Genomic DNA, 13302 nt, shown 5'->3' with positions numbered 1-13302 from the left:
GGCTTATTGACTTACTCTGGAAATAAAGCAGACCAGCCAGGGATGAATCCTGGATCTCTAGTAAACCATAACAGGGCCATCAGAAGGAACAGGACAAGAGTGACAACTTCAGGGTAGCTGAAACAAAAACATCATGTATTGACCATCACCCTTTGAACTGATTTGCTTTGATAGTATTGCAATATAGCATTTGTAATATTTCTTCTGTGTATTAGCCAAATGCATTACCTTATTGGGCCAAGTTTCATGTATTCTTCTTTGATTACTTGTGCTGAAGCTTGTTCTCTAGATGTCTTTGCTTTGCCACACTGGAACATTTCTTTAAAGCTGAAATGAAAAGTGAATAGAGATAGCTTGTTATAATACCTGTTCACCAGAAGATAGGTTCCACTTCTGATGACTGACTAAAGAACTTCTTGAGGACCAGGTTGGTCCAAAAGAAAGGCTGGCTTCCTTTCTTTGAAAGATCTCATGGGCAGTCCAACATACTGTATTGTGTAAGATCCAAAGAAAGAGAATGCCACAATGTCCTGTGCAATAACTGACCTGCCTGGGAGAGCAACATGAATAATGGACCAATGCCCTCTATCCTAGCAAAGCAGCAAGGCAGCTATTAGATCACTGGGCAGGATGTTTTCCATTTATAGTACATAGCTCCAATACTTTCCTATGATTCCTTGTTTGACGTAACATACTGTCTGACTGCGCTGTCACACTCTTCCTAATGGTAGGGCTAGTGCTAATTTCTGCTTTGCATTATAAAGTGATTTGCTTTAATTTCCCATTTGCATTTCAAGAAAATATAATCCACAATATTTTTTCTTGTATCCTCAAGCTATTTGCCTTCACTGAAGCATATTATATCCACTACATACAGAATTGTAACCCAGCAAAAAGATACATAAGAAAAACAATATTTCACTAACTTTTCTATATCTTCATTTTTCTTCTTCCTCTATTGTTTTCTTATATTTATTTTTGTACATATGCTCCTTGGGGACAGAGACGTGTTATTTCTACTCATTGTAAACACATCCTTACACAAGATGATATTACTTTGGACTCTTCTCCCATAACAGTACTTACTTGAAACCCAGAAAAAGCCACAGAAGCCAAACCCAGGACAGTATTAAAATAATAATAGTGATTGGGATGCAAAGAATAAACCAGGATCCAAAATTGATGCATTGGCAACCGGGATATCGTCTGAAAAAATAAAAATATAAATGAAATTTGAGTTGATTTTGAATATGAACAGAAAAATGTTTCTTAAATCAAGATCCATGATAGCTACACAGATAATAAACCTTAAGAGAAAATCTATCCAACTTTCATCTTAATAGATGGCTACCCTCCAGGAAGTAAAAATGGAATATTCACTATCACCAATTTAGATTCTTGCAACAATTGGCCTGATCCATGGTGGAAGTATTTTAGAATGCCCCAGTCACTAAAGCAGAGATGACTTCTTTTAAAATTATCTTCTATCAGCTAATTAAAATTCTTTTAGATAACACTTTATATGAAGATGGTGTTTTATCTGTTATCAACATACTTTGTAGTGGATATGATACTTTGTTAAAAATGTTTTTACAGTAATCATTGTTAGCTGTGTTGACCAATATATATGAAAGGAAAAATGGAAGAAAAGACCTCTCAATAGAAATCCATCATCTTCAAGCCTCGTAGTTCCAAATATCGAATTACATGGACCTTGGTGAGCAAACATGGGTTTGTTAAAAACAGACCATGCCAAACTAATCTTATTTCATTCTTTGACAAAGGGACTAAATTAGTAGACCAGTGAGATGCTGTCGACATACTATACTTAGACTTCAGCAAGGCATTCAACAAAGTAGAACACAACCTACTTCTTGGTAAGCTAGAAAAATTTGGGATAGAGAGAATCACCACCAGATGGATTTGTAACTGGTTTATAAACCATACTGAATGAGTTGTCCTTAATAGTACAACATCTACATGGTGGGAATTAAGCAGTGGGGTGCCACAGGGTTCCGTCTTAATCCCAGTACTCTTCAATATCTTCATAAATGACTTACATGAGGGAATAGAAGGGGAACTCATCAACTTTGCAGATGACACAAAGCTGGCAGGAATAGCCAACACACCAGAAGACAAGCACAACATAAAATTTAATGTGGAGAAAAGCAAGGTTTTACACTTAGGCAGCAAAAACCAAAGGTACAGGTACAGATTAGGTGAAATCTGGCTCAAATACAGTAACTGTGAGAGGGACCTTGGAGTCCTAGTGGACAATTGCAGCAGCAGCCAAAAAAGCTAATACAATTCTTGGTTGTATAAAAAGAGGCATAGAATGAAAAATCATGTGAAGTATTAGTACCATGTGAAGTATTATAAAGCCTTAGTAAGACCACATCTGGAATACTGCATCCAGTTTTGGTCACCACACTATAAAAAAGATGTTGAGATGCTGAAAAAGTGCAAAGAAGAGCAACTAAGATGATTAAAGGGCTGGAGACTAAAACATACTGTATGAAGGATTTGGGTTTGGCTAGTCCAGAGAAAAGAAAGACTAGGGGTGACATGATAGCAGTATTCTGCTATTTGAGAAGTTGCCGCAAAGAAGAGGGGGTCAACTTATTTACCACAGCACCTGTAGGCAGGACAAGAAACAATGGAAACTGACCAAAGAGAGAAGTAACCTAGAACTAAGGAGAAACTTCCTAACAGTGAGGACATTTAACCAATGGAGCAGCTTGCCTTCAGAAGTTGTAGGTGCATCATCAATGGAGGTTTTTAAGAAGAGACTGGACAATCACTTGTCTGAAATGGTATAGGGTCTCCGGCTTGAGCAGAGGGTTGGATTAGAAGACCTGCAAAGTCCCTTCCAGTTCTATTCTGATTGACTGAAGTAGTCAGAGGTTTAATATCTTATTCATGGTAACTTCTCTTGTATCATATTATCTTCTCATCACAGTAATGCCCCTGAACTCCAACAATCAGTAGCTTAACAAATGCAGATATACATTTTGTTTCATCATCTGAAAAGTTTTAGATGATTTTTTATTAAACTCTTCTTGGAACAAAAGATTCAGTCCTGATCTGAGAGATATAAATTAAGAAAGGTAATACCTTTTTATTGTATTAGCTGTTTTATTGAAACTTTACAGATAGTCTTTGACTTACAACAGTTCATTTAATGACCATTGGAAGTTACAACAGCACTGAAAATATTGACTTTGTCACACTTACAGCCGTTGCAGCATCCCCATGGTTGCATGATCAAAATTTAGATGCTTGACAACTGATATTTACGAGGGTTGCCGTGTCCCTGGGTCATGTGATCACCTTTTGTGACCTTCTGACAAACAAAGTCAATGGAGAAGCCAGATTCACTTAATAACTGTTTTACTAACTTAATAACTGCAGTGATTCACTTAATAATTGTGGCAAGAAAAGTCATAAAATAGGACAAAATTCACTTAATAAATATTTAACTTAGCAACAGAAATTTTGGGCTAAATTCTGGTCGTAAGTCGAGGACTAGCTATATGTTGTTTCCTTGAGATGGTTAAACAAATTAATCTTATCTGATATGGCAGAACACTCTGGCTAGCCAAGGTGAACCCTTTCAGGAAATGAGGTGATGAATTCAATTGCAATAGAAAAGGTCAAGTGCATACTAGATGAGAACTAGAGTGATAGAGTGATTAAAGGTGCTAGACTTGAAGTAGGGGTGTCAAACTGGTGGCCTGTGGGCCAGATGCGTCATGTGCAGGCCATGCCCACCCCAGCTCCACAAAGGCAAAAAATGTCATGATAGATCGTGTTACATCAAAATACATCACATGACACGATCGAGTTTGACACCTGTGCCCTATACCATTCCATAGAAATGGCTGTCCAATCTCTTCTTAAAAGCCTCCAGCACCCACAACTTCTGAAGGCAAGTCATTCCAGACTTCCTATTTTGTCCCTGATAGAAAGAGCTATATGCACATAGTTTATTATGTCAGGATTCTAGCATGGAATTATATGGAAATATGGCTAGTCTGAAGTGAATATACATCTCAAAATATATATTCTTAAAATGTAAGAAACAGGCCTAAATAGAAAAGGTCCAAGCTCAGCTGCCTAACCAATGCAAACCCTTCCAATGGAAGTCTCTGATTACATCATCATTATTGCCTACTTGAACAAACTACTTGCTCAGCTAACTTTTCACTAATAAATTCCCAGGCTAAAAAGAGTCTATCTTTGCCCTTAGGGACTTGGACTATTAGTGATATGAAAGAGAATTGGAGTTGTTCTTTTGAACAACTCCCTCCCTTTTTAGCATTCTTTCATGGTGATTGTCATGCACTGTCATTTTAATTAAGGAACAAGCTACTGATGTATAGCTGCAATGACAAAATTGCTCTATCAGGATTTAAGATGATCTGTCTGCAACAGAGTTTTTATTATCTTTTTTTTATTATCTTAACAATGTTCTTAGGAGTTTAGGTTATGTAAGTTTCAACAGTAATAATATAAGTTCCACTTAGGTATGATATAGTTTTGCTTCTCCCTCCCTCTCCACAACCCCCTTACAATAAGAACAGCAAAACTATATCATACCTAAGTGGAACTCAGAAGACCAGCTGTATCATGAGCTCTATAAAGCCTGAGGATATTAATGCAGTTTAGTAATAATATTTCTTTATCCTGGGCATTCATTTTCCTTCTGCTGAGCAGCTGCTCAATTCATTACTTTCTACATGCCTTCTTTGCTCACCTACTTCCAATTCCATAGCTCTCCATCTTCTGCCTTTGCCCTGAATGAATTTTCCTTAGAACTTCCTGTTTACTCAAACTATTTATTAGAGCCTGCTCTATAGGTTGTGTATTTGATTGCAACCCCAAGAATGTACACGCATCTTAAATTATGAGTTGAGAAAGCAGTAGCTGCTTGAATTCATTTTTCTGCCCTTCCCTGCCTCCAACAAGGCAAATCTGGGCTCCTAATTATTATAGACTCAAAGAGAAAAGAACAGGCAAAAGAAATAGATGAAAAGGAAGGGATTTATTCATTAGTTCCTTGTGTCCCTCCCCATTTTTTGAACTTTCTTTTTAAAGCAAGAGTTGGAAGACCAAGACATTTGGAAAAATCAGGCCAGAAAAAGCAGCCAGTTATTTAATAGCCTTTATGAACCAATTAATATGATCAAGCATATGTCTCCAATTGGAAACATCTAATGGAACTTTGCTTTTATATATGATAATGGCACTGAGAATTTTATATGCTCTAAAGTGGAAGACTTACAAAAACCTGCAAGGGAGGATGGATGGTGATGCTGATGGTTGGTAGAGATGGCAAAATTGACAGCCTTGATGAAAGAAAAAAGTAATTTCTATTTGGAAACCATTATTGGACTTTTTGCAAGAAGCTGAAAGAAGTGAAAAGCTGATTTTGGGACTTGATGATTGGTGTTATATGGGATTATCAAAATAATGTAGATAAATGTTAACCAGAGTAAGAGTTTGATGTGTTCTTATCTCTATATCTGTACCAAAGAAAGTCAGAAGTCCTTTTTTTCAATTTTTCTCATTTTTTTTCTTCTTTTTCTGTATTTTTATTCCTTTCTGAGCTGAATGTCTATGGAGATTCTTAGTCATCCAGGTCATGGTTGTCCCAAAGGTGCTTTTTCAAAAAGGCAACTGGACTTTGTCTCAAAGGTGTTTTTTCAAACTGGACTGTGTTTCCCTGAGGAAGACATTTCGCTTCTCATCCAAGAAGCTTCATTGGTTCTAGCAGGATGGTGGGGGTGATGGAAGGATTAGCACTCTCTCAAATGACCAGATGACTGCAAGGAATATAAATCCTTCCATTCCCCACCACTTAGTCAGAACTGAAGATGCTTCTTGGATGAGAAGTGAAACATCTTCTCATCCAAAGCAAAGTCCTATTGCCTTTTGAAAAAGTACCTTTGGGACAATCTTTTCTGAGCTCTTTTCCTTTTCTAATTTTTGTTGTTGTTGTTGTTGTTTATCTTTTAACATTACATTTTTTGGGAAAATTTATCTGTCTGTATATATGTCCCCAATAAAACAGTAGTATTGTAAACAGCTATAACAATTATCCTAGAGCCCCCACAAAGCCAATGTCATAATACTATATCATATATTAATACGTTTTTGCAGCTCTCCCTAGGTAGTATATGCAACCCAAGTCCTATTTTTGTTGGGAATTAATTTGAATGGAAAATGCACATACCACTCCCAGTTATCAAGACAAACTCACACAAGGAATTAGAGGGGAATACGGATTTTGCTATGGTCCCTTGCTTTCTATTCAACAAGATTTTAAAATGTTTGTGTCTTGGCTTATTTGATCATAAGCTTTTCTTTTATTGTTTTGAAGTTCCTATGATATATTCTTTTATGTACAGTTTGGTTTGCAGTGATGCAACTTTGAATGAATTACAAGTGGCAGACAGACAATATTCCTGGCAACTGGAAATCATTTTAGCAGATTAGAAATCCTTGGGATGTAGAGTGAAACTGGCAGAATGTTCATGATTGTTATCCATATCTAAGGAAAAATATTGCAGTTTATGTTCTCTCTCTCTCTCTCTCTCTCTCTCTCTCTCTCTCTCTCTCTCTCTCTGTGTGTGTGTGTGTGTGTGTGTGTGTGTGTGTGTGTGTGTGTGTGTGTGTGTTCAAGTTATTCACCACAAAGCTTTACCTGTGAATGACATTTCATGGGGCCAAAATCATTTAGGATATATTTTTGAAACAGCTCCAGTATTTTCAAATGTATTAATAAAAAATGGGGAGGAGGCGGGAAGGAATAGTAGCCAATTTGACAATAATTATTTCAGCCAAGATTACAGATTTATTATTCTGTCATTCTGATCTGTGTAATGCCCTTTATATCTACTGTATTACACTGTGTTTTTATGAATGTCATAAAATTTACCATGGCTGCTAGTCCTGCTGGCAATATTTTATCTCCTATTTGTATAGAGTGTAAACTTAGCAGTTAAACATTTGAAGAATTGGGAGAAAATTATGGAGGTGTGCTCTTAATATGAAATGAAGGTGAGCATTCCTGCCCACAGGTATCATAAGGAGTACAGAAATTATGCCTTGAGTACTTAGAAATGAATAATGATTGTGGTTTATACAAACAGTAATTAATTTTACCATAATTGGTTAAAAAAGGTGATGTGATACAGGCAGGTATTTGACAAGAGCAGGGTGAAGCAAATTACTTAAATGGATAATTATTCTATAGGGATGTATATGATCTGACACGAAGGTCTTTTGAATTAGCTAATTACAATGTGGTAAGCTTTGTGTATGACTAGGGATGTGAAGAATGAGAAGGATTAAGAAAGGGCATTTTTCAATAAAAACAGCTTTGGACACATGAAAAGCTCCAAATTTGAATACAGGGCTCAAGCCTTTTGTCTGGTTAGCAGGGATACATCAGTGAAGAAAACTCTTATTCTGACTTCTTCCCAATAGAACAAGGGTTTTATGATGTAGGATCTCTCATTAGCATTGACATCCAAATGAAGAAAGGTTATATTATTAGAAAGCACTGCACTGACACAACACAAATTAACTTAAGTGGATAGAAGAGCAGAATTTTAAATATTTAAATTTTGGAACAAAACAGTTTAATTAATTTTCTTACGTATTGAATTGTTCTGCAAATATTAAGTTCGTTGACGTCCCAGTGATGGTAGTCAATCCTCCAATGGTGGATGAATAGGCAACACACAAGCACATGAGTTTACATATCATATGGTCTTTTTTGTTCCGGTATTGTCTTTCAGTCTGGCTCAGTTCTGAATTCTGCTTAAGTAGAAATCAAATAAATACAATCAACAATTTTCATATTAGCCTATTAAAACCAGCCTTCCCTAGTTAAATTATTTTTTCCCTGAAAATTCTTCAGAGTTTAGGAAGATCCAGAATAAAGTAACTCTTCCACTTTCCCTAATTCCTTTTTCAATAAGGAGGGGGGGAAAAGGATAGCTGAGGAACATGCAAAAATCAAATCCTATTCCTAAGATTCTAGTTTTCCTTATTACATTTAAGCTATTCATTGTCAATATAAACTCTGAAAAATGGTAAGTTAGCCAAGAATAAAGAACAATGCATGTCTGATGATACTCAAATGTCTATAGTAGCTTTCACTACAAGCACATAAGTTTCATTTTCAAATAATAAGTTAATAATTCACAACTTGCCCAATAATTTGAATCTCAGTATATTAACAGCCAGATGAAATGGCCAAACTAGAATAGAAATGCCTCTGTTTCTTTTGAAAGTCACAGAAGATTCATTTTAATAATACAGTATTGCCAGATGTCCACTGTCTCCAAACTGATTGATTAAATTATTTCCATATGTTTAAAGAAAAAAAAGACAATTCAAATCAAACAAGTTAAAGCATAACTAGAGGAAATTTGTGGCACATTTGCCAATTTAATCAATACATCTGTCAAAATAGAAATTTCAGCTAGAAACAGAATAAATAGAAATTTTAAAGAATTAAACATGGAAATTAGGATAGAGTAAGTTTCGTACCCATCTCAAATCCAAATGAATTTAAAAAGAAATATATTGAATTATCAACAGTGAGACACTGGTAAAGCAGGCACAGCAGTGCCTGCATTTTCTGTGTCGCATGAGAAAAGCACATCTTCCTTCCCCTGTCCTGACCAGTTTCTGCAGAAGGATGATTGAGAGCATCCTGTCATACAGCATTACAGTCTGGTTTGGAAGCATCACTGTTTCAGACAGAAAGGCAGTGCAGAGAGTGGGGAGGATGGCAGAATAGATTATTGGCAGTTCCCTCCCTTCCATCCAGGACATAGCATATAAGCATTGCTTGTGTAGGGTCTGCAATATTGCTTACTACTAATAATTATATAATATTATTCAATTGACTATATGTGAGGTGCACAATAAATGTACATGTTGTAATTTTCCATTTTTGCTTAAAGAATAGGCATGTAGAGGCACTTAGATAAGGTATTTTAGGAAAGGAGATGTAGTAAGCTGGAGGAATAGAGAAGCACTATATACACTGATTCAAAGCATACTTTTAGAATAAGTGCACACTATTGTAGAATAGCATATAATTTATGAATAACATACTATTCAATTTATATAAGGTTTACTCCTTATAAAAACTGCCTAGAGTCAGTATTCTAAACTATAAATATGAACCAAAGTGCAGCTATGTTTAACTGAAGCATGCACTTGTTACATACCTAGCTTCCAGATGAGAAGCAGGCATTCTTATAGATAAACAAGGGAAGATATACGGTAAATCCTTTTTAATTGCAATTATCCAGTTTAGATTGACAGGCTCACCTTGTAGATAAGCTACACGCTGAGTTAGCAGGATGTTAGAAATCATGCCACAGACAAGGAAGGGGAGATAAGACAGGAACAAAAGGGGCTTTTGATCTAATAATTGGAGAGTCTGGTTGCTAGGCAGTTGGAAATCATGTGACTAATTCAGACCTATCAACTGGGTTTGAAAAGGAAGGATGTGGCATAATTCTATGGGGCAGTATATAAAAGTCTATGCTGAAATTGATTCAAGTGTGGTGTCTGGAATTAGCAATTACCAAGAGAACTACCAGCCTTTGCAAACGCTTCAATAGAACTTGTTTTGTTTTCTAACACCATTGGAGTTCAATTTTTATTCCTCATACTATATAACTGAAAGCATAACATGTTAATCTGACTGTCATAGATATTCTAATCTTTAAAACAAGGGGGATAAATTATTTTAAATACCTTTTCATTTTCAATGTCACACACAGCATGAGCAGTACCATTGCTATATCTGGAAAGAAATATTTGCAGTAGTAATTATTTTAATGCTAATAAAAAAGGTAAATCATATAAATATTTTGCTCTTTTTCTATATATATTACCCTTCAGCTTTAGTGGATTTCCAGTCAACTGTTTCACACTCACTAATATTTTCTGTGAAAACAAAAACAAAAAATCCAAATGAAGTTTTTTTCCCCCCTCAGGTGATCTTTCTCCAAGTGAGGTTAAAATTGGGTTGAAGTTACTTACCTTCAAGTTCCAAGGCAGGATTAGTGGTTCCATTTGCACATGTCGTATCCATTGCATCCACTTCGGCTTCTGCACTAATGATTTGCTGAGCCACTGCCTCTACAATTGGCATTACCATAGCAGCTGTAGAAGTGTTGCTAAGCCACATTGACAGAAATGCACAGCTGATCATAAAACCAAGGGTGAGCCTGAAATAATAGCAAAAGGTCCATCTACGTCTGCTATTAACATTAAACTTAATATAAAGTAATTATAATAAGACTATTAAAAATAATGTGAGTTAGCACCTCCTGACCTACTAAAGTTTCTAATTCCTTTCTCTATGTAGCTGTAGTATGAACTAATTAACTTAGCACTCTGGCCAGTCAAGCAGAATTGGACTCTAAGAAGATAACAGTAGAATATCATCTTTAACTCATCTATCTCACTTTTGTTTACACTAACTGCCAGTGGTTCTCCAATGGTTGAAGCAAGGATTTTCCCAGCTATGGTTGGATTTCCACAATCCAACCATGGACTTTCAGACCCAACCATGGACTTTTGACACAAGCTGCAACCCTTCCTTTACCTATACAGTTCAGGATATGGACCTTCAGATGATCTATAGAAGTATCCACAAGACTGCATGCATGTCTCAGAGCAGCACTGTTACAATGCAATTATCCCATCTCTTTTTATATGTGCATCATTGAAAGGGACAGAATGTTGCCATGATGTAACAATGCTAGTTTCTTCATTTTGATGAAAACATTAGATCCTATGTATGCCTCTACTAAGGAATAAGAGAAAATGTACAAATTGAATTGCCAACATATTCAGTTTTCAAACTTTGATGGATTTTTTTTCTCAAGTGTTCTATGAAATTTTCCCACAATAATGGAAACAACACTTTTTACATCATGTCTACATAATATATGTATTTCCATTTACTACATTTTCAAAGATGTCAACATTAAAATAACTTAGAACCAATTTGCATTTGTAACAGAACTTGTTGATCTCAGTAAAATCATTTAACCATGGGAGTAAAGGAAAGCAAGCATGATGAAATACCATCACTTTCGGGCGCGGGGGGAAGAAAGATGAAAAAAAGTATTAAAAAATACTGCCCAATAAATTCAAATCACATGACTTTTTCAAGTTATGTGAGTTTTCTCGGAGAAAGACAACCAAAGCAACTTTGAATAATATATGCCATAGCTGAATGAACAGATGCATTTAGGGCATTGAACTGAATCAAGGTGACTCTGAATCTATTTGAAGATTATTGGTTTTTTCCACACTGAATAGGTGAATAGATTTGATTCAGCTAAGAGTTCATGAATGTACAATGTTCTAAATTTATACCATAATGTAAAAACTAACACTAGTCTACATTCTGGTAAAGGCAAGATTTACAAACAATAGATTCACTAAATGGGATTCCACTTTTAATTATTTTTTGTTATAAAAATGTATTTGAAACCTAACAGGTGCACAATTGACTTCAGTAATGATTTTTAGTACACTAGACTAGAGTTGCATCATTAATGTTTATGATGTTTGAAATGCACAAATGGGTGGAGTATTACTGAAATACCCTAAATTACTGCAATTTTCCATATTTCAAATTAATTAATATTGACTTTCAAGATCCCTAGATTTTCCATATTAGGCCATTTCTTAACATTATTTTTCTGGTACGTCAAAACAGACAGATTTGTATAAAGGTATCACTTTTCTATTTGGAAACAAGGCAGGAGTAGAAATTAAATCTTGGGCTTGGAAACACAAGGAAACAACAGCCAATCACCACCCATCAACACAGCAATCAACCAATAGGAAGGCACCACATAAATGTGATGCATAGAATAGTCCAACGCACACATTCTGGTAGAGAGAGGTTCCCTGAGGATGGGCTCCAGAATGAGTCCAAAAGCTCCAAAAACTAAATCTCTGGTCCTGGTGAATGATCCAGATTGGATCTTGCAACTTTATCCTGGGACAGGTATATTTGCCTTCATTAGTGTGAAATCAACTCATTCCATATGTACAATTGGGAATTGCTTCATCATAATGTGATGGTTGTGCTGTATGTTTCTACTAGTTTTTGGGGGGTTTTTTGGAATCTTGCTTTGTATTTTATCGGATTTCAAGAATGCGTATGGAGATGGGACAAAAATGTGGGATGATCACTTCAACCCCATGATCAAAGCTCTGTATATGTAAAAAAGGGAGTAAAACTTTTTGATAGTGCAGTTATAACATGACAGCTTGACTTTTTTAAAAAAACACACAGAGAGAGAGACACACAGGAAATGATCCCATTCATTTTTGTGGAGACTCTTTGGTACCTAATGGCTGTGGTCTCTGCCTTAGTTTCTTGCATCCCAGTCCAACTAATTCTTTTCTACAAAGATTCTCCAAGAATGATATGTAATCTTCTAGTTAGATTGCCAGGGCCTTCCAATAAGCTTTCACTGCCAACTCCTAAAGTTTCTTTTTGAACTGAGAAATTATATCCTTGGAACACCTGCTCAATTACTCACACAGCAGAGTTGCTGACAGTACTGTATCTTTGTTTGATATAGGAAACAGTCTAGCATAAGAATTTTCAGCAATGTGCCAAAATAGAAATGCATCAAATCATACTCTACATAGAACAGCAGCCACTGACTTGCCTTTTCATTGGGATAACCTTGATCAATTTTGTGCAATTGCTCCCATAATACAATGCAAATGAAAGGCAATTCTGGGACAAATTCAATTTGTGATATTGCCCTATTTTTAATACAATTAATGATTATCATGTATAAATACATCACGTTTTAATTTACACCAAACAGCACTAGTCTAGGTAATTGTGAAAGACTGTAAAGATCTTTGAAATCTGTGAGGATAAAAATTATTTCAATCATTGTAAAGAGTAATGCAGAAAGGGTAGACTTATTTAAACTTATGAAAAATGGCTTAAAAATGGCTTTAACAGTTTTTGCTAAAGTGTCTGTAACATGTTAGGAAAACACTTCCATAAGTCCACGTTATCAAAAAAAGAAAGAAATCCCTATACTGTTACCAGTCAGGGTGTACTCATAGGGTGTACTATCTTGCTACAGTAAGATAAAACAAATTTCTCTCCAAATCTTATGTTAACAATGCAGCAGCAGCAACTTTTTCTTCATTTTTGTTTGCAGAGCTATCTCAAATGATCTCCTATCATGCAGTAAGAACAGCCAGATCATCCTAGGC

The 13302-nt window shown here is 35.7% G+C and overlaps 1 protein-coding gene across 1 annotated transcript in view; it reads right to left on the bottom strand.

Moving 5' to 3' along the window:
* The window catches only part of SLC13A1 (solute carrier family 13 member 1), a gene marked incomplete at both ends in the record, with an annotated part of 37461 nt that overhangs the window by 8455 nt on the left and 15704 nt on the right, over positions 1 to 13302 (bottom strand). Inside the window, 7 exons of the mRNA XM_081330330.1 lie at positions 16 to 117; positions 229 to 327; positions 1087 to 1206; positions 7664 to 7827; positions 9787 to 9835; positions 9927 to 9978; positions 10075 to 10262. Coding sequence (XP_081186456.1) covers positions 16 to 117; positions 229 to 327; positions 1087 to 1206; positions 7664 to 7827; positions 9787 to 9835; positions 9927 to 9978; positions 10075 to 10262 — 774 coding nt within the window. The remainder of the gene's footprint in view (positions 1 to 15; positions 118 to 228; positions 328 to 1086; positions 1207 to 7663; positions 7828 to 9786; positions 9836 to 9926; positions 9979 to 10074; positions 10263 to 13302) is intronic.

The sequence above is a fragment of the Vipera berus genome, assembly GCF_964194415.1.
Source record: "Vipera berus genome assembly, chromosome: 6".
Classification (NCBI taxonomy): domain Eukaryota; kingdom Metazoa; phylum Chordata; class Lepidosauria; order Squamata; family Viperidae; genus Vipera; species Vipera berus.
The sequence above is the reverse complement of the archived record's forward strand: the minus strand, read 5'-3'. Positions and strand labels throughout refer to the sequence as shown.